This window comes from Sporobolomyces koalae (genome assembly GCF_050403365.1).
Source record: "Sporobolomyces koalae JCM15063 DNA, S_koalae_JCM15063T_v1_ctg26, whole genome shotgun sequence".
NCBI lineage: Eukaryota > Fungi > Basidiomycota > Microbotryomycetes > Sporidiobolales > Sporidiobolaceae > Sporobolomyces > Sporobolomyces koalae.
In genome coordinates, this window is record NW_027481745.1 from 122,521 (window position 1) to 150,373 (window position 27,853).

Here is a 27,853-nt window from a genome sequence, read left to right on the forward strand (position 1 = left end):
TAGACATGATAGCGTAAATCCCCATATGCATCCGAAGGCTGAATGTTCGTGGGAATCTTCGGCCTACTGTAAGCCGAAAGAATAATTGTGGCGCAAGGGGGACAGAGCACGATTCGAGCGCAACCTTTGTCAGTAGACAGCATAGTGTTCGGTCCGCGCGCCGCTCGATACGAGACGCGAGGCTCACTGTGTGAAAAGATGGGTACAGTTTTGCAGACATATATAATCGTGTTCGTCTATGTAAGCACAGTTCGAGAAAAGTTGTACCGTATGTCAGTCGAGATCCTGACAGATCTGGACTGAGGCTGCGTAATGATTGCAATACAGGACTGTACAAGGCAGAACAGGTGAATATGCGAAGAACCAAGGGAGATGGCGGTTGCGAATCTATAAAGTCCGCAAACGTGGATAAGCCAACTCGTGATCAGCTCAAAGGCTGGGGAGCAGATGCGTGTACGGATCACAGCCTGGTATACGCACGGTTGAAAGAATGGTGGGACAACATTGGCTCAAGGAGGTTACTCCGAGTCGATTTCCTTCCACCTCTTCTGCACCTCTTTCCGCTTCTCTTTTGCTGTTTCAAGGTTTTCGCGTGCTTTTCCGAGGCGCTACAGTGCATCCGCAAAATGTCAGGAAACTCCTTGGACAGTAGAAATTGAACCAAAACTTGCCTCGGCGCGCAGGCATTTGTTCAGCGCAATCTTCTCGTCGTTGCACAAGCCCAGATACTTGAGGTACGGGTTGCGTTCGTGACACGCTTGCAGCGCCTTGACGACCGTGAGGCAAGCTAGACGGGCGAGCGAGCGATCGAGGCAGTGTTGAGCGAGTGGACCGCGTGAGCTAGAGGCCGCGAGTTCGGAGGTCGGGACTGGAAGACTGACCATCGTGCTGGTGATCTGCTAAAGGCGGGTGCATATTTGTGTGGTTGGCGGTAAGAGTAACAATTAGCCGGCGCCGACGTTGGAATCTTTCGCACCGACCTCGCTCGGAGCGACTCTTGACCATCGACTTCTCCGAACAAAGTTCCGAACGCATGCCGCCTCGTGTATTCCTGCTACGACATGGTGTGAGTCCTGCTCATGCCAGCAACAGCCACCCGGAGCCCTGCAGGCGACAGGCGACCCGACTTCGGGATCGATCAACCTCCGTCATCATTTCTTTTAGCCGCGGGATTCCCTTCTCGACAACGGTTCGCGCGCGAGCTAGGCTCTGATGGAAGGAGACGGTACATTGGCCCGATACCAGTCGGGCAGCAGCGCTCGGAAGCAGGATTCGAAACGGTCGCGTGCCGTCTCGCTCACAGCCCCGGGTACTCCCTGAACACTCGCTGCAACGCGTGCTGACCGTGCATCGCTGTTCGTAAACGACAGGAGGCTCAACACAATGTTGGCCCGCCCCCTCCTCCCGATCACAACCTGTTGGACCCGGAACTCACGTCGGTTCGTCCTGCCGTCTTTCTCCGGGAGTCGGACCGTTTCAGCTGATCTGGGCCGGTAAATCCGACAGCGAGGCGTCACGCAGTGCATCTCGATTCCCAACACGTACCCGAACTTTTTCCAGTCCCTGTCGCCCGACGATACTCTGATTATCGTGTCACCATTGCGGCGCACGGTGCAGACGTACCTGCTCGGCTTCTCTGCCCACTTGCCTTCGACTTCTCCCGAAACTGCGGACAAGCCGTCGATCCCACATATGCTTCTTCCCGAGCTGCAAGAGTGTGGCAGTTGGCCGTGCGACACGGGTGACGACTTGGACGAGACGAAAGAGAGATTCAGTGCGGCCGATTTCCTCGACTGGTCGACGGTCGAATCGAAGCCGGAATGGAACCAGAACAAAGGAATGTTTCAAGCGACGGAACCCAAGAACGTTGCACGGGCAAAGTGGGTGCGCAAGTGGCTCAAGTCGAGACCCGAGGCCAAAATCGTCGTTGTGACCCACCACGGGCTCTTGCGGCGGATAACAAAAGCACCAAATGCGCACAACCGACAGTTGACTCCGACTCACCTGCAGTGGAGCAACGCCGAACTGCGCGAGTACCGGTTCAAACACGAGGACTCGGACGACGAAGAAGCCGACTTGGTCCGGGTCGAGGGGTCCATTTTGTAGATACGCATACGCAGTTTTTCCTGATCCGTGTTGTACTGTATTTAAAACCCCTATTCTCAACTCGCATCCCTGATCGAAGCATTCTTGCGTCTTCTCGGATGCCCGGAGAAATTGCTGTGCACCGGCGTGCCGGCTACATGCGTTACGCTGCGCAAAGCTGCACTCGCACTCCCACTCATCCAGCTCGAACCGCATGATCTGAAGGGCGTACGGGCTCTAACAGCTCGCTCAAGGCACTATGCAGCCAGACCAGAGAATCCGTGACTCGACAAACGATCTTGCACCGCTTGATCCAGCTTCCTCAGCAACCGCCCTACCACGGCCCGCCTCGCGCTCCAGGCAGTCGTCCGGCAGCTCGATGAATGTATCCGACTCGGATGTGCCTTCGTCAACAGCCCCATTGGGCAGGGCTAACATGGGATCTCGGTCGAGTTCGTTTCTCTCGACTAGGGCGCCTCCTCCGTTCACGATTCCGCCGAAGCTCGTCAAGCCTGGCATCGAGATGCTCAAGGTCTCGGTCAAGAGTGCCAGGCGGGTCAAACCGAGAAGAGTATGGCTCGAGCTGGGTCACGATACTCCAGAGGACGGAGAGATCGGGCTCGAAGTCGGAGTTGGCGTGGTGGGTGGTCAGGACGTCAAGTTGTGCTGGGAGAAGAACGGTCGAGGACTTGGTGAGGCTCATATGGCTTGCGACTTTTTGCACGTCGGAACTCTGACCGCGATATCTCGGACAGGGTTCACTCGGAGTGACAACTTTGCTTCCGTTCCTCTGTCCCGCTTGCGAGATCTACGCTTCGGCAAGGCAGGATCGCCGTATCGGACTTCTCTACACTTGCCTCCGTCGGTTGAACCCCGTTGGATGACGATCATCTACGCCATTCCGCCTTCGGCAGTCAAGACTGGTACTCCGGCGTACAAGCTCGTTCACTTTGTTGCCAACTCGGGAACGGACGCCGAGCTGTGGAGAACAACCCTCGAAAAATTCAAAGAGGGCAGAGTCGCGAAAGCTATCGCGACTGCGACTGATGCCGAAGACGAAACAGGCGGATCTCCCGAGGGAATGGCAGGGACCGATGAGAACAAGGTTGTCAGAGAGGATGAGGTACATACACTCTGCGCTCGATTGGGAATGGGCATGAGCAAGGCAGAGATTGGCGAAGCGTTCAAAGTTGGTCAAAACCTATCGCTGATTTCCGAGCAACTCGGATCCTGCTGACCTTGTGACGGAATCGCACGGTAGCAATCGGCTGCACCCAACGAATTTCTCGACTTTCGGGCCTTTCAGCTCTTTGTGCAATTGCTCAAGCGGAGGACAGACATTGAAGATATATTCCGTTCGATTGCAGGCTCTCTCGACACCGGGCTTGGCGAAACCGCATGGGCGTCGTTCTTGCGTGATTCTCAAGGGGTATGCCCGACCCTTGGCTTTTACCCTCATGAACTTGCCTCTGAAAGATCTCTTCTTGCGCAGATCGAATGTAGTCCTGAAGACGTTGAAAAGTCATTCAGGAAGTATGCCGACCTCGACACGGGCCTGATCAGTCTCGAAGGCTTCGGATGCTTCCTCATGTCGTCTGACAATGCGGCTATCAAAGACGAAGCGAACCAGGACATGACGAGACCCTTGCCAGAGTACTATATCAGCTCGAGTCACAATGTTCGTCTGGAATGGCCTCTACTTGCGCCAGCACCGTATATCTGACAGGCTACATGTGATAGACATATCTCATAGGAAGCCAATATCAAGGCCAGAGTACTGTCGAAGGGTACATCAGAGCGCTCCAGCAAGGCTGTCGCTGCGTTGAGCGTGCGTCATCGCATACACAGTCTTCACTCATCTGCTCGCGGTATTGACGTTCTCGCCCACAGTGGATGTTTGGGATGGGGATGATCAAGAACCGGTCGTAACGCATGGTCTGACGCTCACATCCAAGATTCCGGCTCGCACGGTTCTTCAAGCTATCGCTCAATACGCTTTTCTCGCGTCTCCGTTCCCGGTCATCCTCAGCGTCGAGGTTCATTGCGAGATCGATCAGCAAGACAAACTTGCCGAGATCATGAGGACAACCCTCGGGGACAGGCTCGTGAGCCAGCGTCTCGATGATATGGAGGGCGAGGTCGAAAAGCTGCCTAGTCCAATGGACCTGCGCGGCAAGTTTTTGCTGAAGGTTAGTACCCTTTGTCCCAACACAACAGATCAGACAGTGCTGAAGGGTCTGGACGGTTTCGGTCGACAGGCCAAGAACAAGTTCGTCACGAGCGGCAATGTCAATGGCTTCCCGGTCAAAATGATGCCGAGTGGAGACGATTCCGAATCGACTGAGTCGTCATCGCAGTCGAGCTCCGACTCGGATTTCAAGCAGAGCAAATGTGCGATCTTCTTCTGCTCTCTCTAGCTCAGCGATCGTTTGGACTATATTGATTTGTGTCAACTTGCGCATTGCAGTCTATCGAGCGACACGACTCTTTCGAGGAAACAGTTCGAGCGATAGTGACGCACATCGCTCGCCGCTACCCTCACCGACGCGTCCGCCATTTCGCATGTCTTCGTCCTCATCGTCTTCAAGAACTCCTCAGTACTTCCCTACACCTCAGATCAGCGCTCCATCGGCATCTGTCATAGTCTCCGAGCTCGCCATGTCTCCGTCTTCGTACGCAACCCCATCCGGTTTCGGACCGCAGCGTGTCGCTACCGCACCCGCCAAAGACATCGCCATGTCTCAATCGCTTGCATCTCTGCTCGTGTACACTGTCGGCGTCAAGCTGCGCGGGTTCAACAAGAAGGAAACGTATGCGCCAACTCACGTCATCTCGGTCGGTGAGAGCCGGCTTGCGAAAATGCTCAAGGACGAAGGCGCGCGGCAAGACTTCATTGGTCACAATCGAGGTCATCTAACGAGAGCGTACCCGAAAGGGAGTCGCGTTTCGAGCACCAATTTCGTCCCACATCATATGTGGGCCGCCGGAGTTCAGCTCGTAGCGCTCAACTGGCAAACCTTTGGTACGAGTGCTATGCTCAGCTTTGATCAGTGTGCTCAATTGACGCCTTGACTCTCCATCAGATGTCGGGATGGAGCTCAACTCGGCCATGTTCGCCCGTGCTGGTCGATCCGGTTACGTGCTCAAGCCCGACTTGCTGCGCAAGAAAGGTATCGAAAAGGACAAAGTTGCCATGTTGAGATCGGAAAAGTACAATATCGAGGTCGAGGTAAGACGAGATTTGCGAGCGGACAGGAACCGAACAGAGCACTAATCTTTCTCTCTGGCAGGTCATTTCGGCCCAGCAGCTCCCCCGCCCGCGTGGTTCGAGCAGTGACGGTGATCCAATTTTGGTCGACCCGTTTGTGGAAGTCAGTCTCTACGCTCCAGGAGCGGTCATGCCGCAGAAACGGCGCACGAGCGTAGTCTTGTCAGTTCGGCCTTGCCTCTCGATTCCGTCCTGTATAGGAGATCTGACACTGTTCGCGCGTTCTCGCAGAGGCAACGCGTTCAATCCAGTCTTTCGCTCCTCGACGGCGTCGGCAGCTGCGTCTGCGACAACGACATCGACATTCAATTTCGCGTACGCTTCGCATCCTTCTCCTGGCATGGACTCGCTCGTCTTTCTCCGATTCGAGGTGCTCAACGCCAAGGGCAACATCAAAGCTGCCATGGAGGAAGGCAAAGGCGAGTCGCTCGGAGCGTATACGATCAGTGTCGGGGCCCTGCGAGCTGGTATGTATTTTCTTGCGCCGGCTGTAGCAGCAGCCCGAAAAGCTGACGTTATCCATTGTTCGATTTCGCGCAGGCTATCGCCATGTGCCTTTGTACGACAAGACGGGGGACCAACATTTGTTTTCGACGCTGTTCCTGCGCTCGAAAGTGACTCCATTCGACTAATCGCCCTGATCATGATGAGCTGTGCGTCGGTGCACTTTGCCCCTATATATCCAGTTCTTGCTTTCTATACCGTATTCGTGCTCTGCCAATTCCAGAAATACCCCCCATTGTTCTGCCGGACTCACTCAGGGGTTTTCTCGCGGCGATATGGACAGCGGAAAGCCCGAAGTCCGACGGCCAGCGATGACAGAATTCCTGCGAAACCTTATTTTCTCCCCGCTCGCTAGCCGGTCCGCGGGCGGCACTTGGCGCCTGTCGGCTGTCGCCGCCGATGACTGTGTGCTTGCTAGATCTTCTCTGCTTCTGGCAGCTCGCTTCGTTTCCGTTTGGCTGATTTACGAGTGAGTGTATGCTTTCATCCGAGCTGGCGACGGTGACTGCCTCGCATCCGCTAAACAATCTCGAATGGGGCGCCTACAGTGCCTGCACCTGACAACGCTCGGAGCAAGTCGAGCGACGCGGCTCCCCCACCTACGGCATCAACACCTTCGACCCGGCGCTCGCGCTTCGCTTCGCTGTACCTCGCCGCGACCCTCCCGTTGCTGACCTATCTGCTGCTCTCACGACTGAGCGTGCCCGACTTGTCGAAACTTGCGAATGTGCCGTCGACGATCGCAACCTCGTTCTCGGGAGCGCATCTCGAAGGCGCGAAATGCCCACCTCAAGTCGACGCCCTCGACCTCGGACCCAACTGGGATCCGCAACACGATCCCGAGTACGTCAAGATGGCCGTCGAACGCTTCCAAGGCGCCTTGCGCATCGTAGGTTGCTTCGTGCTCGAGCCACTTTGCCCCAAACTCGGGCATTCGCTGAGCTTGCAAAACCCCATTCCTGATACAGCCGACAGAGTCATGGGACGACATGCACATCGATCCGTACCAAGAGTCTCGTTACGACGTCTTCCACGATTTCCACGAGTACCTTGCGCAAGCGTTCCCGACCGTTCATTCCAAACTGCGCATCGAAAAGGTCGCCAAGTACGGTCTCTTGATCACATATCCGGGCAAGGAGGACACGAAACCGATTGTGCTCATGGCACATCAGGACGTCGTGCCGGTCAACAACGCCACTGCCGCCCTGTGGACCCACAGTCCGTACGCAGCGACGCAAGACGCGGACGGATGGATCTGGGCCCGCGGCACGACCGACTGTAAGAACACGCTCGTCGCAATCCTCGCCGCGTTCGAGAAACTCGCGCTTGAAGGATTCGAGCCGGCACGTCCAATCATCCTCTCTTCTGGCTTCGACGAAGAGATTGGTGGACGACGCAGTGCACCTCCCCTTGCAAAAATGCTTGAAGACCGATACGGTCGCAACGGAGTCGGTTTCATCATCGATGAGGGAATCTCGGGCGTGTTTGACGCGTTCAAGCAGACTTTTGTCGTGTTTGCCGTTGCCGAGAAGGGTTTCACCAACCTGAAAATCGAGGTGCACACTCCCGGAGGTAGGCCAAGCCCCATAATTCGTCCGATCGCTAAACCTGTTTTCCGTGCCCCTGATTCATTGGCATCTATAGGTCATTCGAGCGTGCCCCTCGGAACGAACACTGGAATCGGCATTCTCTCAAAACTCGTCACCACTCTCGAAGAGAACGCACCGCAGCCAAACCTGGACGTGGGCACGCCACTGCTCTCGTTCCTGAGCTGTGCTGCCGAGTTTGGCACAGTCGAACGCCTGCTGCAACTTCTCGTCCGATTCCCCCTAAGTTGGGGCAAACTCGGCAAGATGCTCGCCAAGAAACACCCTCTCGTGAAAGCTTTCATCACGACAGCACAATCCGTCACCCTGATCAACGGCGGAATCAAAATGTACGAAGGAGATGTCCCTTCACCCTTCTGCGCATCCCTGACACAGATGGACTAATCTACGACTCTTCTTGACCGTCTCCAGGAACGCCCTTCCCGAGTATACGTCGGCGAATGTCAACTACCGAATCGACTTTCTCTCGTCGGTCAACGCGACTCTCACCCACGCCGCTACGGTTCTCGCCCCGATCGTATCGTCGTTCAACCTGACGTTCGATGCGTTCGGAACGAATCCTGGAGTGCGAGAGAATGTCGTCAGGTTGACCACGACGGACGCGATTGAACCTGCACCCATCTCGCCCACTCATGGAGAAGCATGGGACTTTGTCGCTGGCACGGCGAGGCAAGTCTTTGACAATGCTATTGTCGGACCCAGTGGCATGATTGGTATGCTATTTGCTCGTCTCTCCTTCTCTCTCGATAGTAGCAGTATCGCTGATATTGTGGTTGATTCGTCGTCGGAAGCCAATACCGACACCAAGTTCTACTGGAACACGACCGAGAACATTTATAGATTCATTCCAGGTCGACTCGCATTGATGAAGAACCCTCATACGGTCGATGAGAGGTGAGTAAGATCTGCGCTCGTCGATGAAACGTGAACTTGGGTCCTAATGTTTGTTGACCGATAGGATCCATGTCGACGCTCACCTTGAAACGATCAAGTTTTTCTACAAGCTCGCGCAAAACTCGCAGGTTTGGGCCAACCCGTGAAGAACAACAGATCCTGTATTGGGCGCAGAATTGACACAAAAAGTGTAGTTACAACAACATGTCAAATGAAAGAAAGAAGAAAGAACAAAAATTCGAAGTTTGATCGTGATAAAGATACTGTATAGGGGAGAAGATGTCTATATAGACCGACTCTATCGACGAGGTCAAACATGGATACCGATCAAGGCGAAGAGGTTTCTCAGAGATCACGTTTGAGTGCTGCTTGCTCATCGCGTTCCTTCTTGCTCGCGAGGTTGGCGAGTTTGAGAGCTTTCGCCGCGGCTGCTCGTTCGTCAAGGTTTCGGATCAGCTCGGATTCCGGATTCCGTTTGATTGATCGATCCAGAAGTTTTTCCAACAAGTTGAGCGTGTCTGGTTCATTTTCGATTTTTGGATCAGTTTTGAAAATTTGATTCGCACATCAAGAGAGGAAGTCAAACACTTACAATGAGCATCGTTGCCAGCATTGTGTAACCGTTTCGTCGGGACGTTGACTTCGAGACAAGCCTTCTCGAGTCCGACTTGAGCTTTGCGTTCCAACCATGCCGAAAACACGCGTTGTGTATCGACCACCCACACTCCTCCACTTTCTCCTCCTGATCGTTGTTTGCGTTTGTCGGCAGTACGGAATTGTCTCAAATCGTGTTGAAACTCTTTCGAGACGTCGAAGCCGAGTTTCGCGAGGGCTCTGAGATCGCCTCGAGGATCGTGAAAGATGAGAAACAGTGGATGTGTCGACGAGAGGTTCGCAATGAGGGCATGCAGGAGATAGTACAGTGCCTTTGACGGGAGAGCGAGTGTACGGCCAAAATCGAAATGCTGATCCATGTCGAGGCCGAAAACAAGTCAGCATGCGAAAAGGGGGACAGTGACAAGTAGCTCGCTACTCACGTCTCGAGCATCAGGAGCGAAACGACCATTCCTGAACCTCTGGTTCTCCTTGATTACTGTAGCGGATCAATGGCAGCAATAGTCAGCAATGTAAGAAAAGGAGGACAACCTGGATCTTGTCTAACTCACCAACGTGTTGATCCTCGCGTTTCGCCGTCACTTTGCCATTCTGGTGTTTGACAAACTCGACGACACTCCAACCAAACTCGGTCAGGATGTTGTGATCTCGTTCCCAAAACTCGACGTCGAGTGCAAGGAACGAAGCGCCTCCTTCACGTTGTGCGGTCGCGTACACGTGTCGAAGCGTTTCAAGCTCGAACGATTTCGACGCGGCGATCTTGCCATCAGCGATAAGTTCTGCTGCGAGGTCGACCGAAGCGGGTTCAGGCAGGGTGGTTGAAGTCGCGGAAAGTTTGGGCGAAGCGGGAGGGGTCGGTGCTGGAGTTGAGGGAGCCGAATTTGCGATCGAGAGGTTTGAAACGGTCGTGACGAGTTGCGAACTCTTGGCTCGTTTGAGAGGCGGGGGTACGGGTTCCGGAGTTGATTCGGCAGAAGGAGCCGGGGTCAACAGTTGTCCCTGAGTTCGCGCAACCGCGCTGACCCCGCGTTTTGTGGCCTTTGCGCGTTCGGGTTTGTACCAGGGTAGGACATGTTGCCATCGATCTTCGGAGAATGCGCTCATAGCCCGACCTTCGAATTGCTTGACTGCGTGCATCTTGACGATCTCGGCTTTGGCGATCTGTTCGAGGGTGTAGGACGGCAAGCTTGACGCAACTTTCGACTCGCCATCTTCAGTCGGCATGGCGAGCACACCTTGGGTGCGAAGGATGTGTTCAACCTCGGCCTGTGGAAGATAGAGTTCTCGTGACTTCAATGGCCGCGCTGCAGCAGTTTGGGACGCGACTCCCTCGATAACGATCGTGTAGCCCTCTGGACTGCTCGAGAAGAGATGTCGAAGTGCGGCGAGAGCATCTCTGTGGGACGGGGTGGGCTGGTCCTTTGATGATTGAGGATTCGAGAGATAGCGAGCATGGGCGGCGCAGACTACACAGAGCGAGAGCAAATCAGATACAGGCCAAACTTGGGATTGGATCTCGTAAAGAGTTGCACTTACTCTCGGTCCAGGGAACGAAACACCGCAACTGTTGCTTTTCAAGGATCGCTTTCGGCACGACTTGACCCGAGGGGTGAGCGCGGACTAGGTCACTCCGCCTAGGCTGCTCAGGCTCGAGGTGGTGATCAAAGAATGCCAAGAGGCGCTCTGCTTCGACGAGGCCATGCGCAGTGTACGACTTGATCCCTTTCTTGGTCGCTAGCGGTAAAATACTGATGTGCTGATTGGGAGGGTGGGGCAAGCTCTGCTGCGCTTCGGACAGGATGGTTTGCAGAAGCGGCCAAGAGATGTAGATCGGGAAAGGGTCCAAGTTGACCTTGTCCTGGTTCGTGGCGATAGCGTTGATGAACGTGACACCTTCCACCACGCCACCTTTGCGCACGAGCTGACGGAGTAGCCAGTGCGGGCTGCCAATTGCGCGCTTCTTGAGGAGAGTCAACACTATTCAAGGTTGTAGTGTCCTGTTAGCTGTAGAAGTTCGGCACTACGGGAGAAGCTTCGGCTCACCCTGGGACCAGCTAACGACGACGTCTGGCAGCGTATGCGGATTTGGGCTCGGTCGAGGCCGCCATTTCGGGGACGGCATGAGGTCAGCGAGATCGCGACGGCGCTGCTCTTTGAGTGCAAGTTGCGCGATGGCGGGTCCGCCGCTGTACGAGATGGAGACGAGCGAATCCGAAGACGCGAGGTTCGCCTGTCGAGCGGAACGCCAGACGCGGGCAACGGCACCGTGGACTGGCCGTTCGCCGATTACGATGTTGCGGAGTTTGAGAGCTTGCTGTTCGGGGACGAGAAAGCTGTGCTCCGAGTGCTCGTTGGGTCTGGCGAGGTAGAAGACGGTGAGACTGCCGTGCGGGTCGCGTAGGGGCAGCGATTTCAGGCGGTCGAGGACGAGTTGGCGTGGTTGAGGTGCAGAGTTGCTCTTGGTGTGAGTGCGGATCGCAGTCTCGAATGCGGTGACTGGACGCGGGGCAGCAGCGAGAGAGAGACACAGGGGCAAGGATCAGCGAAAACTTGGAACCGACTCTGACAGCCTACACGACCGCCCGTATGCCGAGCAGAGACTCACGCTCGCTCCACGAGTAGTATCTCGTCCGAGTCGAGGTTTGCTTGGAGCCGGTCACGCGAGTCGAGTCAGGCGAGAGCTGTCGAGTGCTACTCGATGCGCGGCTGAGCGACCGGCAAGCAGCGATAGAGGACCAGCGAACGAGCCCGTGCGGGCACGAACGAGCAACGAATGGCCAAATGGCGAACGAGTGTCGGAAACGGGACAGGACAGAGGAAGCAATGTTTCGCAACTCGGCGGCCCGGCGCGCAATAATCTGATCCGCAGCGCTTGCACCTCAGCTATCACGTTTCTACTTTCCTTCTCTCTCGATCATTGTTCACGAGCAGTGCAATGTAAAATCTACCGCTGACTACTCTGCTTTGGCCGCGTCTTGTGCTTCCGCCTCAAACTCGACCAGGAGCTGACCTTCCTTGACGAGATCCCCTTCTGTGGCTGACACTTTCGAAACGACTCCCGCTTTCGATGCTTTCAAGACATGCTCCTGAGCAAATGAGGTGTAGGTCAGCTTGCCATACCCTTAGAGTTTCGCCACCTTGAAAGGGATCCGTGCTTACCATCTTCATCGCTTCAACCACAACCAGCTGCTGACCAGCTTCGACGCGGTCTCCAACCTTCACCTTGACCTCGACAATCTTGCTCGGCATTGGAGCCCTCGCACCTGCACCGCCCTGTGCCCCCGCACCCCCTCGCGCCTGCCCCACGTGCTTCATCCAGCTCGGTCGGTTCACCTCGATCGTGCCCGCGTACGATTCGGCCTCGTTGAACACGTACAGGTTCTCGCCGACTCGCTGTTCGAGTACTTGCGTCGTCGTAGGCTCGGACGAGACAATGTCCACTTGCGCCAGTTGAGCCGACAGGAGCGACGTGACCGTGTGGGACGTCCCCGTCGAGGAGATGATCTCGGGGTGCACATCGAGCATCGACGTACCTCCTTCCGCTAGAGACACGTCGAAGCGTCCGTCTCCGCCGAGCGATCGTTGGACCTGCACTCTCCCATGGCTCGTCTCGTACGTCCGCTGGTACCGGTTCCCTTCGCTTTCGCCCAGTCGGAACCCGGCGAGTCGAGATGAGCTCCACGAGTCGGTCGAGTTGAGAGCGGTGTACTGCGAGATCTCGCGCGATGCGAGATACAACGCGGTCGAGGCGAGGGTCGAAGCGGAAGGCGCCGCGAGCGGGGGGAACAAGCTGTCGTGGTGACGCTACTCGACGCGTGCACGCATTCAGGGTCAGAAACAGTAGGCAATCGAGACATCGTAGAGAGATGTCGCACCGGAATGAACCCAGTATCAAGGTCTTCCTCGGCAAACGCCTCGTTTTCTGACAATCTCGTCAGGAACTCGAGGTTCGTCGAAGGTCCCACAATCTGGTACTCGCCAAGCGCTTTCCTCAGGCGCTTGAGCGCTTCTCTTCGATTCGGACCGTGCACAATCAACTTGGCAATCAGCGGATCGTAGAACACCTGAAAACGAATGCTCGCGTTAGTAAGAAGCGGGATGGGTTCTCAGAGTCGTCTGAAAGCCTACACTGATCTCATCTCCCGCTTCGAATCCGGTTTCGAGGCGCACGTATTGAGATTCTTGAGGGGTCTTGACATGGAGCAAGGTACCGGTATCCGGCAGGAAGTTGCTACGAGGCAATGCGACTTTCCTGGTCAGCACCCGAAGAAATTCGTTGAAATCCGCGCCAGCGAGTATGGGACTGACTTGCGAGGATTTTCAGCATAGACCCGAACTTCGAAGGCGTGCCCGGTGCAGGTGATTTCTTCCTGCTTGAGGGGAATCGGGTTCCCCGCGGCAACCTCGAGCTGCCATTCGACAAGGTCGACCCCTGTGATTGCTTCCGTGACAGGGTGCTCCACCTGCAATGGAATCGCCTTTCAGATGCAGGATCGAGAAGAATTTGCAAAGACGCTCACTGACCTGAAGCCGCGTATTGACCTCGAGGAAAAAGAACTCCTCGGGCTTGTCCGCGTTGAGCACGAATTCTGCTCGTCATTCCGAGAGCATTCGAATTGGTCAGTCGAAAGGCGGGACTTCTGGCGTTGGAGCAGAGCAGCAAAAAATCGCACCAACGGTTCCTGCGCCGCGGTAGCCGACAGCTCTCGCAGCTTTCCTCGCCGTCTCGTACAGCTTGTCCCGCACTTCTTGCGACAGATTCGGGGCAGGAGCTTCCTCAATAACCTTCTGGTGACGACGCTGGACTGAGCAGTCTCGCCTGCAGAGTTCTCCGTTGGTCAGCTTCCATGCTCGTCGAACAAGCGGACTCGAGACCTACTCAAACAGAGACAAGTGGTTGCCGTGCGAATCCGAGAAGATTTGCACCTCAACGTCTGAAGGCAGAATGTATGAAGTCGTTAGCACAAGCTGATAACCCCAATGTCTTGAAAAGGAGACTCACGACGAGGTTTGGTGACATATTTCTCGAGGAGGACCGTGTCATCACCAAAGCTTTTCCGTCCTTCCCTCTTGGCGCTCTCGAGCTGACTCGCAAACTCGTCTCGATTCTCGACAATCTTCATACCTTTACCGCCTCCGCCCGATACTGCTTTGATCAGAACCGGGTACCCGATCTTGTCGGCTTCGAGGACTAGGAACTCGGCAGATTGGGTGTCGACTGAAGGATCCTGAACAGTTTTTCCCGTCGTCGATGGGTGCCAACCGGGAATGCAAGGAACATCGGCAGCTTTCATGATCTACTCAAACGAGATTGCGGCTCGGGATCAGCGAATGAAGATGGCTCGTAAGTTGCGATGACATACGTCTTTCGATTCTCTGTGCAACAGGGGAGCACCAGTTGAGTTCAGCTCTCTGCGATGTTGAAGCTTTAGGAGGAGAGAACGTACGCTTTGCTACCCATCGAGATGATCGCTTCGACGCCCGGGCCAATAAATACGATCCCCTCTTTCTCGAGCGACCGAGCAAACTCGGCGTTCTCTGACATGAAGCCGTATCCGGGATGTACCGCTTGAGCTCCCGAGAGATGGCAGACCTCGAGCAGACGCGGAATATTGAGGTATGAGAGGTGTGAAGGAGCCGGACCGAGCAGGTAAGCTTCGTCCGCCTGTCACCGCGCGTCAGAGTAGAGTGTCAGCTCATCAACCCTCACGGCCTGAATGCTGCCCTGGTTGATCGTGAGCCCGGGCAAGTGTCCTATACCAAAATCTCCACAGATTGCTTGCGCAAATGAGCAATTTGGCAAAAGCAGCGACTCACCATCTTGACGTGCATCGCATTGCGATCGGCCTCCGAGAATACGGCAACCGTCTTGATGCCCAATTTCTTGCAAGTGCGCATGATCCTCACCGCGATCTCACCTCTGCAGAACCGTATCATCAGCACTGCGTTTCTGGAGACTCAGAGATATAGCAGTCGAGTCATACCTGTTGGCGATGAGTACCTTGGAGAACAAGGGTTTGCGAGCGAGGTGGGAAGGAGAGGACGAGGCGGAGCCGGCTGTGTGGAGAGAGGCGACCGCTGCTGAGAATCATGTCTGCCGTCAGTCGGGTACAGCTCAGGAGCTTGAGGACCAGACTCACTCGCAAAGGCGCGACTCTCGACTGCGAGACCGGGAGGTGTGCGAGAGTTGAGGGGTCCCGACGAGCAGACACGGACAGCCGAACGCGCGACGGCCGTTCGCGCAGGGCGGGCGAGCGTAGATCGTGATGTGGTGGCAATCCGACGCATGGTGATTACAGCTTAAGGTGTAGTCAATGGGCGAGAGTGAGAGTGAGAAATGCGAAGGAGCACAACGTCGCAGGTGGGGAAACCGGCCACGGCCTCACTCACGGAATGCCTTGCCCGTGAGCACGCTCCCTCTCTTGCCGTCTCGGACTTCGGAGTCTTAGTCTTCGGAATTCTGTCCATGTGTTGACATGGCTCGTGTCACGAGATAGGAGTATGGCCTAGGCCGCTCGGTCAACTTTGCCGTCCCTTCCGCGGACTCTCGGAGAGAGGCGGTCAGGGAAAATGGAAAACTCCTTGTCTTCCTTTGCTTCATTTTGGGACGAACGATATGGGATCCGATACCTCCGAGTCCGACAATCATCTCAACGAGTCCACCTCACCCGGCACGCCTTCCGATCTCGCATCGTACCAGGCTTTCCGATACCTCATTCAATCCTTGTTCTACAGCGCGTACCCCCTACGAGAGGAAGCACTTGCTTATGACTCAGTCATGTAATTGTGTCGCTCCCTCGGCCAGATCACCCTCGCCATGTGGGCACACTTGGCCACCGTACAAGTCGACTACAGAGAGCGACAGTCGTCAGCAGCCTTTGCACTCCATGATACTCTGTCCAATTACAGCAAGCACGATACGCAGTCTCGATACGCACGAACTCGAGCCTTTGTATGCCCGAGTCCTTTTCGCTCAAGGGACCTCGTCTTGCTGACAGCACTCTGCGGTCGCTGATGATTTTGGGCAGGCAGTAGCTAAAGGGGAGATCCTCGACATCCTCGTGAGCATAAATAGCCTATCACAAAGACTACCGAAGCTGATTGCAACGCGACAGGCTAAGAGCAACATTCAGCTCAAGGTGGGCTCAGACTCAGATTTCAGCACCACGGCCTGAAGGACTAACACGATCGCTGACCTTCTGTTTCACCGGGATTTCAGGGAAACGACCAAGAGCGGTCCTTTGAGACGCCATACAGCTTTTCCAGGTTTCAGCGCCGCCTATTGACGCTGAATGAGCATGGTAGCCAGCAGATCATGAGATCGGTAGCGGTATATGTCGAGCAGATCGTGGATGCTCTCGGCTTGGTCACAGAAGCAGAATGGCAAACGCTCAAATGTCGCAAGACACAGTACAACTATGAGCTTAGCTGTGCAACCGCCATTATGAATGTGATCAACTCCATCCGCAGCAAAGCTCGGGAAGGACCTTGCGGCGTGAACTTGAAGACACTGATACGCCGCCACCTTGTGTGCGCAAGCGATTGGCCATGGACACTGACTTGCCATGTCTTCGTCGTCGGGTCGCCAGGCTCGCGCAAAGCTAGACCTGCAGAACGTGCTTGTAAGCCACGTTCAGCTGTCGACTCTCGTGAAGGGGACAATTCTGAACCGGGTTGAGACCCTCGCAACAGGATGCAGCTCAGCTCGAGGAAAGGGTTCGGAGGACTTCTCTCTGCCCTTTGTCCCGCCTTTCACTGATCCTTGCCATTTCATAATATAGTCCAACGCACTCAAGAACATCTCGATCATTGTGAACCATGGCGTACACGGTTCCGACACCGCGAAACCCTTTCAGCCGACGCATCGTTTCGGGCCCTTCATCCGCAGGCCTCCCGACGCTGTTCTGCCAGGAGGGCAGAGGTGATGCCCTGGATCAAAGCGGAGTTGTGATGACGAGATAGCTACGCATTGCACGACAGTGGGATGAGCCGGAGATGCGGACGAATGAGGCGGAGATGTGGGTTGCAAAAACGAGTCGTTCTAAGACTATCTGTAGTGGGTACTGTCTCGCTCCCAAAGCTGCCGTGCGAGCGGAGCAGAGCAGACGCGATGCGAATGCACCGCCTCATGCCCGAAAGTTCGATCTTCCACTCTTGCACCACCATTCTACGATCACGCGCAGCCACAGCCATCAGAATGGCTTCGAATCTCTCTACCAACGCTCCTGCGCCTGCGAACCCTGAACTTGTCGTGAGTGACTTGATCTCCGGATCGCACATCGATGACTTCATCGGATCCGACCTGTGGACCCCGTCACCAACATTACGGCCATCTCTGGCCACGCTGCCGAGATCGTGCGGTCTATGGGGTCCGACGATCTATCAATGCGCGACTCGAAAGCCTGCAGGACCCCGCCAACCCATCGGACAGCCTTGTTGACTGACTCGTCGGAATCGATCACCTCCGTCTGTCCAGATCCGCCAACTCGACAGTCATGTCACGACTTACAGCGTCCCCTTCAAGCGCATGGGTCTCGTCCCGTTTGGCGGTCGCTCCGTGAGCTTCTCATCCTCGCTCTCTCCCGCGTAGTGGTCCGTTGCTGAGTTGTCTCGCCCTGTGCCATTTGCACAGACCGCGATCAAGCTCGAGTCTGGCAGCGTCTTCCTCGCAGCATCGCATCCGCTGTGTCCCGACACGCTCGCGTCCATCTCGGCGATGGGTCCGGTCAAGCACCTCGTCATGTTCGACGCCGAGCACGGCATGCACACTGAATCGTACCACAAGGGTCAGCCTCGCTCGGTCTGACCTGATTCGATACTTTCGGACCTGACCATAGCGTGCTTCTGCGGGATTTGTTGCTTGCAGCGTTCCCCGAGGCAAAGCTGTACTTCCCTCCGAGCGCGACCAAGAAGTGGAAGTCCAACGGCCTCCTCTCCGACACGACCGACGTTTTCACCTACGGCGAGGGCAAACCCGACCCGTTCGAAGTCGACACGAACGGCGAGATCAAGAGTGCCGATTTCACCAAGGCGCACTTGAACGAGGTGAAGCTCCAACGGTTCTCATCTCGGTACCTCATTTATTCTAACCCGAGTCAAGTTTAACAGGATATTGCCTTTTACCATGCTCCAACCAAGACCATGATCGAAGCGGATCTGTTGATGAACCTGCCTCCTCACGAGCAGTACTCGAAGACGACCCAGCGCAACTCGATCCCGTTCCTGAGCAAAGTCACGCCCGGGAGCACGGCACATAAAAAGATGTTGTGGTACTTGGTCTCGAAGAACAAGCAGGAGATGAGCCGAGCGTCAAAGGAAGTTGCCAACTGGGACTTTGGTGCGCTAGTTCACCCTGGGAATCGCATAGCGACACCGCCGAGCACTCACGCTGTCCTTGCGCTGTACTAGATCGTCTCATCCCTTGTCACGGTGATGTGATCGAAACTGGCGGAAAGAAAGGTGTGTCACAAAAGATATCCATTCAATCTCAAAACGGACAAGGACCGCTGACTAACTGTCGACTATACATATTCAGCCTGGCTCGATACCTATGCCGACTTTATCGCGATGTGAGGGGTTGTCTCAGTCCTTCTCAGTCTATGTAGATAGCTCGTTCGTTCAGCTTTGTTATAACCTGTCGTAATCTCCTCGTTTCGATCACGCCCCAAGCTCTGGACGCTCTAGCCGCTTGTAAGGCTGTTGATTGTAGGTACCCTCAATGCAACTGCACATTTCCAGCGCACAACAGGAAATGCGACACCTGCCGAAACCGGCGAAGTAGCCCCTGTCGACGTCAAGCCTCCTCTTCTTGCGTTCTCTCTTCACTCTCGAACGCCTCGCCCCTCTCGACAGCACGCCAGTACGACCGGCTCTCACTCGAGCTGCCCACTCTTCTCTGTGAGGCAACGTCGGACAGCGTGTCCAAGACTAGTCGACTGAAACCTTACCTTGTTCGAGACCTTCCAGATCACACTCGCTTAATCCACCCCGCACCCACTTCACCTTGATACCCCTACTGTAACTGCAGAGGTATCTCCAGAGCTCTTCAGTAGCAAGCACCAGCCCTTCGTTTCTACACTTCAAGCTCAACCAAGCCCCACTTTCGTTTCCAACATGGTCAACTGCTGTGCCTCTTTCGGCATCTTGTTCTCCTGGGCGTGAGTTGCTGCTTTCATTGGCTGATGATGCTTCAGGCGTCGCTCTCATACTCTGATCCTGCGACTGATTCGCTGCATATCTGACTTCCTACCGTCTCTAGCGCTGTGATCCTTCTCGTTTTCGGCAACATTGCCCAGATCAACCCCAACTCGGTTCCTCGACACCTTCGCATCGTTTCGATCGACACTTCTGGACTTGCGCAAGCGCTCACGACCGCATCAGGTGCTGCAGCGGCCAACTTTACCGACATTTACAATTCGAACACGCCCTACTTCACCAAAGACGCCGACGAGGCTCGCCATGACGGGTTGAGGAAGACCTACGAGTGGGGACTCTGGAGTGAGTGGCATTCAAGCAAAGTTGATCCCACACTCCTGAAACTCAAAAGCGACATTCTTGCTTCGACAGGCTATTGCGCGACGAACGGTGGGGTAGGCGCCGACCGGTCGTACTGCGAGGATGCGACGATCCACCCTGCATTCCAACCCGCCAAGGTCCTCATGGCAGATATCCCGCAAGACTACACGAACGCGCTTAGCGAGACTCTGCCCAACAACGTTTTCACCGCTGACGACTGTCAGTCACCGTCTTGCCTCTCGTTCTCGACCGCAACTGATGCTCTTGCTTGTACAGACCTCGGTCGCTACACTCGCGCCGCCTCCTACCTCATCATGATCGGATCGCTCGCTACAGCCATTGCCGCCTTGTTCGCGTTGTTCGCACGTCGATGCGCGTTCTCTCTCGCTGCCATCTTCAGCATCATCGCGTTCCTCGCACTCGCGATCGGATTGATCATCTACACCGTCATCTTTTCGCGAGCGATCGACGCAATCAACGATGCCACTGTCAGTGGAGTCAATGTCGGTATCACTCTCACCTATGGCAATGCTCTCGTACGTCTTTTCCGTTTCCTGTCAACATCGAGACTCGACATGAGCCTGATCATCGTTTTTTGTCAACAGTGGGTTCTTTGGGCCGCTTGCGGATGCATGCTCATTACTATTCCTTCGAATGCGCTCGCATGCTGCTTCGGACGTAACGACAAGCGTTAAAGAACCATCCACTTTCATCAAACCTTTTCCCTTTCAAGCTCGATTCTGGAAACCCCTTTGCAAGACTTTTCTTGAGCCCTACCCTACATTTGGATTCGTACACCTTGTAGCCCTATTCGCGCATTTGGAATCCTCAACCTGTAGCCAACATGCTCTCTCCTTTCGCGCATCTCTCTTCATGTTGCCACGGCTATACAATCGAGGACGAGAAGTTTTTCATTGAGGAGCACTGATGGTTATCGGAGAATTGCACAGATCGGATACAGAGCTACTCTTGTCTCTGTCTTTGTTCAACGAATAGCGTCCTGGGTCGGACTTTTCGGGGGGGTTCTGGATTTTCTTTGTCGGCCAAACGTTCCATGGGAGGACCGCGTACAGAGTCTTGCGGTTCCTCTCGAAATGTTTCTTCACTGATCAAGCCTCGCAATGACTGCAAGAAGGTTTTCGAGTATCGTTGGACGTGTGTTCGTTGGTTCACGCCATGAAAGAATCGGATCCTTACACGCTGGTCGCTTCACCATGACTGGCGGTCTCGTCTTGCTTTTACTCTTGCCTGCGACCATGTTGGTTTGTCGATTGTCGAGTTTGGAATTCGGTTTCTCGATCGCGACTTCTTCGGTGCTCGTGAACCTCAGTTTCTTGAAAGGTCTCGATGCAGTTTCGACAAAGTCTCCTTCCGCACTCGACCCGTCGCAAGGTGGACTAGATGGCGAAAGCGATCTGCTCTCCAAAGTCGTGGCCCGAGTCGACGTAATGGAGGAACGACGAGTATCAACTGAGCTGAGATGTAAGGAAGATGTGGTGGCGGTGTCCGAAGCGGTATCATCTTTCTCTTCTTCATCAGCATTGTCGGCTTCATGGTCTCGAGAGAGGCAACTTTCGTGGGCTTGAGGTGATCCAGGTGGAGTCTTGTTGTTGAAGAAGGACGGCTCTCGACAAAGTTTTGCCTGAGACTTGCTGAGCGGAGTGATGAGACGAGCGAGCGGGATGGGACGGATCGTGCGAGCGTTCTTGACGTGGTCCTGCATCTCGGACGAGCATACTTGTTCCTCCTCCTCCTCATCGTCGCAAGCTTCTTGAATGTCCGAAAGCTTCCTTTTCTTGACGAGGGGTCCTGTCGAATGCGACTCGATCCCCAAGGTACGTTTCAATCCGCATTCGAGGCGCGACAAGAACTCGAGCAAACGGTTCCTCCTCTGAGCCAAGCTTTCGATCATCGATTCGTCGTAGCTTTCGGAGGCCTCTTTCGTTCCCGGACTGGCCTGGTCCTCGGCATTACTAGTCTGCCTCAGCGCGAGGAACTGACTCAATCCACCTTTTTGCAGGATCGTGCGACTCGCACAAGCGGCAAGGAGTTGCTCGGTACGGTATCGGTTAGGCGGAATGAAGAGCCAATCGACGAGGTTCGGTTCGAACAGAGGGTAGACTTGTTCGTCGAGATCGTAGGTTTTCGCGAGACGCAGTGCCGTTTCGAAAGGCAACCACACCCCTTTGAGGTTGGTTGCTCCGCGACGGAACACTACACGTTCTTCTTCAACCTTTGCAAAGCGAACCGAGGCACGTCCGTTAACGTCGATGCCTCGACTCTTCCGAACGCGAGAAGTATCTCACTCACTTTGAGCAACATGTCGCGCCTGCCTCGAGTCATACCGACGACATTGAGCAACTTGGTGCAATTTACCCAATCATTGTCTACAGTGTCAAAAGTGACGCATCAGCAGCGAATCGATTGCAATCGATTCCGACGAGTCCGTTCAGGAAGAAAGAAACGAACCGACTCTCCTCGCGACGAGGTGACCATCGACCGCGATCGAAAGGACAATCGTCAACTCGTCTTCCCACAAGGTTGTCGAGACGAGAGCTGGGTTTAATTTCCGGACGTTCTTGCGTGGCGCTCGGTCCGGAATCGGCGGTGGAGGGTTGCTTCGAGTGAATCGAGAACTTTGCTGCTCAGATACGTCCGGGACTGGTGTCATAGCTCGGCTTGCGATAGATAGTGGCGGCGGAGCTGGCTTGCCGTTTCTCGGGTCCGGCTGGATAGAGAGTAGGCGTTGAGCAGGCAGTCCATGCCTCGAGACCGGTCGCGCAATCGGTGGCAAGGGTTGATGAACAAATACAGGGGCGGCGCTAGGCGTGGGGACCTGAGATTGATAATGGTAGGCAGCATAGCGAGGGGGAGGCCCGGGGATGGTATTGTACGGGACAGAGCCAGCAGTGTGATACATTGGAGATCCTTGCGCAATTGCCTGTCGAAAGCTTTGTCCTACTCCTCCTGCGGCGAGATCTTGGGCTTGAGCGTTAAGCGTCTTCCAATTCTGCTGAGCTCGCCGTCCATCGTAGTGGGCGTGAGTGACCTGGTTGGGAGCAGCAGGAGGTAAACCAACAGGCGGTACGTTGAGCTGGACTGGCATCGACCAAGACGATCCAGGTGTCTTTCCAGGCAGAGGCAACGATTCTTGGTACCATGGAGAGCGAGAAATCATAGAAAGCGATCCGTGCGGGTCCAAGTCTGGCTTGTCGTGGGAAGGAGTAGGAGATCGTTCGAGGGTCGATCTGGCGGAAGAGGATGGAATCGTGGTTGTCGTTCGATTGAATTGTGAGGGCAGGAGAGGAGGACCCGGCGGGCTCAGTCGAAGGTGACCGAGGTTGGGCCTCTCGGCCGTGAGGGCAAAAGACTGGATTGGCCAGGGACCGAATGCATCTCTGAGTGGGAGGAAACTGGTCGGTTCTGCTCGAGTAGGTGCGGTGAATGGTGGTTTGTAGGGGGGAGCAGTCATTCGCGAAGCTTGAAAGAATCGGTCCCGAGCGCAAGATTCACCTCAGAAACCTTTGTTGGGAGACACATGAGCTCACGAATCCCTGGGAGGAAAGCAGCAGAGGCGGACTCACCACGATTCGAGCTCGATCCACTTCGCGGACGGACCGATGGAGGAGGGAGAGCAGAGGGAAGGATGCAGGCGTTGACCGCGTGAGCAGATGCTCCCCCACCCATCTGAGAAAAAAACACAGAAACTCCACGGACAACCGCAGCGTCTCAGGAAGAAGACAGAAGGAGAGGGCCGAACGGGTTCGAGCGTTTCGAAGGGTGTCCACGGAGGTGACCTGTGCGCTCCGTCACGAGCGTCAAACTTACCTTGTCGCTACTCTCACGGTATGGCAAGCGACAGCACTGATAGGATAGTCGTGGTATGAAATCGACACGTTTTAGTCGTCCGGCGTCGGAATCGTCTCTTCGCCAGTACGAAAGCTCAGGTCTCGTGTTTTGCCTGGCACAGCTCCCGCAGTCGTCGATGCTAGTTTTAAAGTTTGTCTTGGCACGCACGCGCCGCCGAACCCGGCTGAAAACTCTAATGTTTGTGCCTCTCGTCCACGCTGTTCCTCTGCAGTAGCGAGCTCGGGGTGGAATCAGTCTGATCATACGGTACTCTTTGCAACAAGGGAATATACTTGCTTTCTTTCGAAACAGAAAACCAACAGTGAACGAGGTAGGGGTGCGGGGGGTCAGGAGAGAAAGTTACGGCTTTTTGAAGGGATTATGACGTTGAAACAGAAAAATGGACCAGGGTGGGGGTGGGTGCGAGCGTGTGTCAAGGAGATGACAGCGATCACGAGTCGCAGGGAAGGTGCGCGAGTGACGACGACTGTTTTTGAAGGTTGCGAAAGGTAGAGCGGTTTGGCTAGTCTATTCTCCAGACAACCAAGCTCCTCCTCGTTTGACATCTGATCGCTCAGTGACAGTTGACATCAGCCGTAAAGTCCATGTAAGACGTGGACCAGTATAGAAGATGACGTACATTTGTCGAGCAGTAGGCCGATATCCTTCAGGACGAATCTGCAGATGACCGTACCGAAAAACTCGCTCGCCCTCCTCAGCTGTCGCTCGACGCGATGTTTGTCAGACAGCGTGAGCAAGGCGTAAGCCGAGCTGTCAGAACTTGTCGCCGCCGTGGCCGCGAGCAAGACCACAAGGTGTTGATCTGGAAACGCGCAAGGAGTCAGCGATCCCGCGCACAAAGGCAATGATGACTATCGCTCACCGATACATTGAGAATGCTTGAACAGCCGAGCGATCGTATCGACATATGTCGTTTGCGAGTCGAGACTGAATCCAAGTCCACACGGTCTGAGTTCGAGCTTGGCTGTGCAGAAGAACGAGAGAAGCTAGAAAACGCACCTGACACCGTTCGCGTTCGTGACCCTGTCGAGCCCTCGTTGAAACTTGCTACTCCAACTCGCAAACTGACTCCCAGCAGTACTACCTTTCCTGCCTTCTTTGACGCTCCCACCTACTCGCGCTCCAAACTCGCTCGAGTCTTTGCCCGGACCGATCGCTCCAAACTCGTTTCGTTCACCTAGACCGCCTTGAGTACTGAGTGATGAAACGGTCGACAAACTCGCACCTCCTCCTCCACCGTTCGTCGAATGGAAATTGTCGTTTCCGATTCCACTGCCAAACGGCTGGATGAGCCCGTTCGCGAGTTTCTTCGACAAGGTGTTTTGAACCTCTTCCATCACGTGTTCGAACCCTTCCAATTCCTTCTCGAACCTTAAGACCGAATCTCTCGCTTCGTGAGCGTGTTGAAGGTGGGGATGGTGACTCGAAGTCGATCGATCGAGTACAGTCGACCCCGTGCGTGCGATCGAGATAAGACTGTTGATGACAATCTCCATCATCCTGACTTTGGTCTCCAACGCGACGAGTTTCGAGCCGGGGATCGTCCAGATCTGACTGGGTACGTAGAGTTTCTCTGACAGGTACCCTCCTCCCGCACCTGACCCGGTTGCGATCGAGTTTCCATTTGGGTTCGAAGCAGAAGCGAGCGATACGCGACTCGCCGTGGGAGAGACTGAATTCGAATTGGGCATGGTCGCGAGTACGAGTCTCATGAGGTGGAATGGTCTGCGGACCGGAGGGATCGACATGACACTGTCGGCTCTTGAACTCGGTCGAGGTCTAGAAGATTGCGTTGCACTCGATGGCAGAGGAGGTTGCGGAATTGAAGCGCGTTCCGAGAATCTACCCCCTGAAGTCGAAGCAGACCCGATCGAACTCGAAGAAGAGTTTGATCGACCTAGACTGCTCGGAAATGGAGGTGCGTTGAGCGAGGTGGGTGTCGGAGCCGAGGGTTTGCGACTGTTTGATTGTGTCGAAGAGATCGACAAGGCAGGCAAGTGGTGTCGACTGTTGACAGAGGATTGCGTGCTCGACTGAGACAAGAGAGGAGGTACAGGTGGACTCGACGTTGCGGTCGCAGGCGAAGACGAGGCGGAAGAACTTGACGAGTTTGGGTATTCCGGAGCCCACGATCCCGAGGGGTTTGAAGGCAACTTGGGTCGCTTCTGATTCGGTTGACTGAGAGCCCTTAGCCTTCCAGGCAAGTTTCCAAACCCTCCTCCTCCGCCAGAGTTCCCAGCACGGACAGTATTTGTCCCAAACTCGTCGACTGTCCCTTGCGAGAACGATCCTGATCGATGAGAATCCTGACTTGGCGCCCTGACGATGATCTGCGCTTCGAGGGGTTGGGTGGGCCGCTCGACCAGAGTCGGTCCGAACCTGCGTTGACTGATCGTGCCTCCCAAGGTGCTGTCATTCACCAGTCCACTCATTTCTGCCCCTGCAGCAGCAATAGCAGCAGTAGTGACGTCCGGGCCCGGTTGCGAGACGAGCGATACCGTCCTCAATGGGGGTCTCACAAAACCACTCGAGGTTTCTTGAGAAGACATGGTCCTCCTCATGGCCATCGATCCTCCCGGACCCATCGGTGCTGCCGTCGCTGATGTCGATGTCGGAATGCGTCCAGACGTGATGGTCGCGTTCGGATTCGCGTCAAACACTGCCGAAGCCGAGTACCCTCTTCGCATCGGCATCGACGAAGTTGTTGCGAGACTCGCGATCGGAAGTTCTGGTCTTCCGGCCGAGTAGCCTCCTTGACTCGAGAGGGACATTGATCGAGGAGGATTTGGGGCAGCCACAGCCGGACCCGGCCAATCTTGACCGTAATCGAGGGCGGTGGGGGGTACGATTGGGTCCTCGTCGCTGCTGGACTTGGTCTCGACCGTGTTGAGGTTGTAGGGATGTTGCTCAGCTGTAGGTATAGGCGGTGGTGGATGATTGGGTGGTGGCGGAGGCGGCGGTGGTGGAAGATGCGCTGTTGACGGTGCGGTGCTCAGAGTCGGAGTCGCAGTTCCCGATGGGGGAAACGCTCGCGCGGTCGAGTCAGAGCTCGTACTGAGCGGTCTCTCTCCCGTCCGGTACGACAGGTACGACGGATCCTGGGACTGGAACGAGGCAGAGTCGAGGTTCTTGAACGAGTTCGAGGGCGAGATGACGGGTAGTTGGTTTATCCGCGGAACGCCATTCAGAGGCGCGCTCGGAGAAGAGGGAGACGAATCGGTAGGGGTGAGGGGCGATGTGAGTCCAGACGCAGAGGCAAGCATGGCCTGGCCGATGAGAGATGGCGAGGTAGGCCGAGACGAAGTGGTCATCGAAGACAACGAAGGTTTCGAGCGATGTTGACTGGTCGTGACCGTGGGTGATGCGGGTGCAAGGTCGAGTTCGGTCGACGATCTCCGCCGGTGGAACCGCATCGAAGCCGAGGTCGGACTCGAAGGGTTGCTCGTCTGGCCCAGGTTCGAGTTTGCCGAAGTCGAACTCGGGAGCGGAGCGGTCGAAGTCGACGTCGAGGGCGTCGGGGGCAAGGTTGCACTCGCGAGGGCGGGGTTCATTGCGAGGAGCATCTTGATACGGTCCTCGTACGTATCGTGGATGACCCGGAGCCGACGGGCTTCGTCCGCTTTCGCCTTTTCCTTCTTGTCCCAGCGTGCTTTGCGTTTGTCCCACTCTTGCTGCGACTCGCTGTCTCTGCGAGTGATGGTACTGCTACTGCTCGCGTTTGCGGTCCGGTCCATTTCGGGCGCGGTCGCGGTGTGGGTGGATTTGGTCTCGACGCGGGCCATGACCTCTTTCAGGAGCCTGACTGATTGCGAGTAGGCCGAGATTGCTGCAGGAAAGTTGTTGGCCGAGTCGAGCAGGACGGCCGACTGTGCGCGCTGCAGTGCGATCGTGAGGACAGATTTTGACGAGGTGGAAGGGTTCGCAGTCGTCGTCGAGGATGCCGACGGCGCTGCACCTGAGGAGGAGTACAGGCATTAGCAAAGGGTCACGCAGAGAGAGAGGGTCAGGACGGACCTGGAGTGCCCGGTTGCGGTCTCGCTTGGCGTTCGAGTTCCTTGCGCTGCCTACGTTCTTCGCGAGTCTCTTCGCGCGTGTGACCGTGTATCGGATCGATCACGAGCTTGCGGTTGACCGATCCCGAGGGAGTGGGAGCGGTAGCGGGAGCTGAACGCGGTGGTGGAGCGTCATGTTGTTGCGACGATGTGGGTGGGCCTGGACCTCCCGGTGCGCTCGACGCGGTGGACGCGAGCGCGTAAGGGTGCGCGGATTGCGAGTAGTCCATCGATGCGGGCCTCGATCGAGGGAGTGAGCGAGCGGGCGTCGACGAGGCGCGAGGCCGCGAAGGGGGTTCGCAACCAAATACGCGCGAGGATGCCGAGGGCGAACGCGAGATTGCGGGTGTGCCAGATCGGAGCGAGTCGAGTTGGATCTAGTGCATGTCCGCCGCGACACGTGCGCGAGAACGGGGACGAAGCGTGCTGTCGATGGCGATCAA

The 27,853-nt window shown here is 55.6% G+C and overlaps 9 protein-coding genes across 9 annotated transcripts; 5 read left to right on the plus strand and 4 right to left on the minus strand.

Moving 5' to 3' along the window:
• Positions 1 to 1,033: 1,033 nt before the first annotated feature.
• On the plus strand, positions 1,034 to 2,106 carry JCM15063_005373 (uncharacterized protein; the record flags this gene model as incomplete). The annotated part of the gene is made up of 3 exons (XM_076679749.1): positions 1,034 to 1,066; positions 1,371 to 1,439; positions 1,507 to 2,106. 3 exons carry the CDS (start codon positions 1,034 to 1,036, stop codon positions 2,104 to 2,106), a joined length of 702 nt encoding a protein of 233 aa, XP_076533149.1.
• Positions 2,107 to 2,521: 415 nt separating this feature from the next.
• Positions 2,522 to 5,985, plus strand: PLC1 (phosphatidylinositol phospholipase C; the record flags this gene model as incomplete). Its single annotated transcript, XM_076679750.1, has 12 exons — positions 2,522 to 2,777; positions 2,841 to 3,274; positions 3,347 to 3,514; positions 3,578 to 3,763; positions 3,826 to 3,913; positions 3,976 to 4,274; positions 4,344 to 4,476; positions 4,553 to 5,107; positions 5,169 to 5,314; positions 5,376 to 5,515; positions 5,585 to 5,820; positions 5,894 to 5,985. 12 exons carry the CDS (start codon positions 2,522 to 2,524, stop codon positions 5,983 to 5,985), a joined length of 2,733 nt encoding a protein of 910 aa, XP_076533150.1.
• A 183-nt stretch (positions 5,986 to 6,168) lies between these two features.
• JCM15063_005375 (M20 family metallopeptidase) lies at positions 6,169 to 8,504 on the plus strand (the record flags this gene model as incomplete). Its single annotated transcript, XM_076679751.1, has 7 exons — positions 6,169 to 6,262; positions 6,406 to 6,746; positions 6,826 to 7,429; positions 7,502 to 7,793; positions 7,876 to 8,177; positions 8,256 to 8,358; positions 8,423 to 8,504. The coding sequence occupies 7 exons, from the start codon at positions 6,169 to 6,171 to the stop codon at positions 8,502 to 8,504; spliced, it is 1,818 nt and encodes a 605-aa protein (XP_076533151.1).
• Positions 8,505 to 8,703: 199 nt separating this feature from the next.
• JCM15063_005376 (uncharacterized protein) lies at positions 8,704 to 11,891 on the minus strand (the record flags this gene model as incomplete). The annotated part of the gene is made up of 8 exons (XM_076679752.1): positions 8,704 to 8,876; positions 8,951 to 9,323; positions 9,396 to 9,451; positions 9,525 to 10,439; positions 10,510 to 10,950; positions 11,017 to 11,469; positions 11,579 to 11,679; positions 11,872 to 11,891. 8 exons carry the CDS (start codon positions 11,889 to 11,891, stop codon positions 8,704 to 8,706), a joined length of 2,532 nt encoding a protein of 843 aa, XP_076533152.1.
• A 36-nt stretch (positions 11,892 to 11,927) lies between these two features.
• Positions 11,928 to 15,261, minus strand: JCM15063_005377 (acetyl/propionyl/methylcrotonyl-CoA carboxylase subunit alpha; the record flags this gene model as incomplete). Its single annotated transcript, XM_076679753.1, has 14 exons — positions 11,928 to 12,059; positions 12,133 to 12,777; positions 12,849 to 13,037; positions 13,102 to 13,204; positions 13,282 to 13,436; positions 13,498 to 13,562; positions 13,647 to 13,792; positions 13,853 to 13,907; positions 13,976 to 14,270; positions 14,337 to 14,349; positions 14,421 to 14,638; positions 14,791 to 14,893; positions 14,958 to 15,054; positions 15,114 to 15,261. The coding sequence occupies 14 exons, from the start codon at positions 15,259 to 15,261 to the stop codon at positions 11,928 to 11,930; spliced, it is 2,364 nt and encodes a 787-aa protein (XP_076533153.1).
• Positions 15,262 to 17,170: 1,909 nt separating this feature from the next.
• Positions 17,171 to 18,546, plus strand: JCM15063_005378 (uncharacterized protein; the record flags this gene model as incomplete). Its single annotated transcript, XM_076679754.1, has 7 exons — positions 17,171 to 17,224; positions 17,450 to 17,530; positions 17,606 to 17,759; positions 17,840 to 18,018; positions 18,082 to 18,310; positions 18,382 to 18,432; positions 18,509 to 18,546. The coding sequence occupies 7 exons, from the start codon at positions 17,171 to 17,173 to the stop codon at positions 18,544 to 18,546; spliced, it is 786 nt and encodes a 261-aa protein (XP_076533154.1).
• Positions 18,547 to 19,086: 540 nt separating this feature from the next.
• On the plus strand, positions 19,087 to 20,183 carry JCM15063_005379 (SUR7/PalI family protein; the record flags this gene model as incomplete). The annotated part of the gene is made up of 5 exons (XM_076679755.1): positions 19,087 to 19,130; positions 19,232 to 19,470; positions 19,540 to 19,707; positions 19,765 to 20,024; positions 20,094 to 20,183. 5 exons carry the CDS (start codon positions 19,087 to 19,089, stop codon positions 20,181 to 20,183), a joined length of 801 nt encoding a protein of 266 aa, XP_076533155.1.
• Positions 20,184 to 20,590: 407 nt separating this feature from the next.
• On the minus strand, positions 20,591 to 22,960 carry JCM15063_005380 (uncharacterized protein; the record flags this gene model as incomplete). Its single annotated transcript, XM_076679756.1, has 4 exons — positions 20,591 to 20,613; positions 20,686 to 21,721; positions 21,799 to 21,875; positions 21,958 to 22,960. The coding sequence occupies 4 exons, from the start codon at positions 22,958 to 22,960 to the stop codon at positions 20,591 to 20,593; spliced, it is 2,139 nt and encodes a 712-aa protein (XP_076533156.1).
• Positions 22,961 to 23,865: 905 nt separating this feature from the next.
• On the minus strand, positions 23,866 to 27,640 carry JCM15063_005381 (uncharacterized protein; the record flags this gene model as incomplete). Its single annotated transcript, XM_076679757.1, has 5 exons — positions 23,866 to 23,903; positions 23,978 to 24,160; positions 24,221 to 24,285; positions 24,358 to 27,313; positions 27,373 to 27,640. The coding sequence occupies 5 exons, from the start codon at positions 27,638 to 27,640 to the stop codon at positions 23,866 to 23,868; spliced, it is 3,510 nt and encodes a 1,169-aa protein (XP_076533157.1).
• Between the last annotated feature and the right edge of the window lie 213 nt (positions 27,641 to 27,853).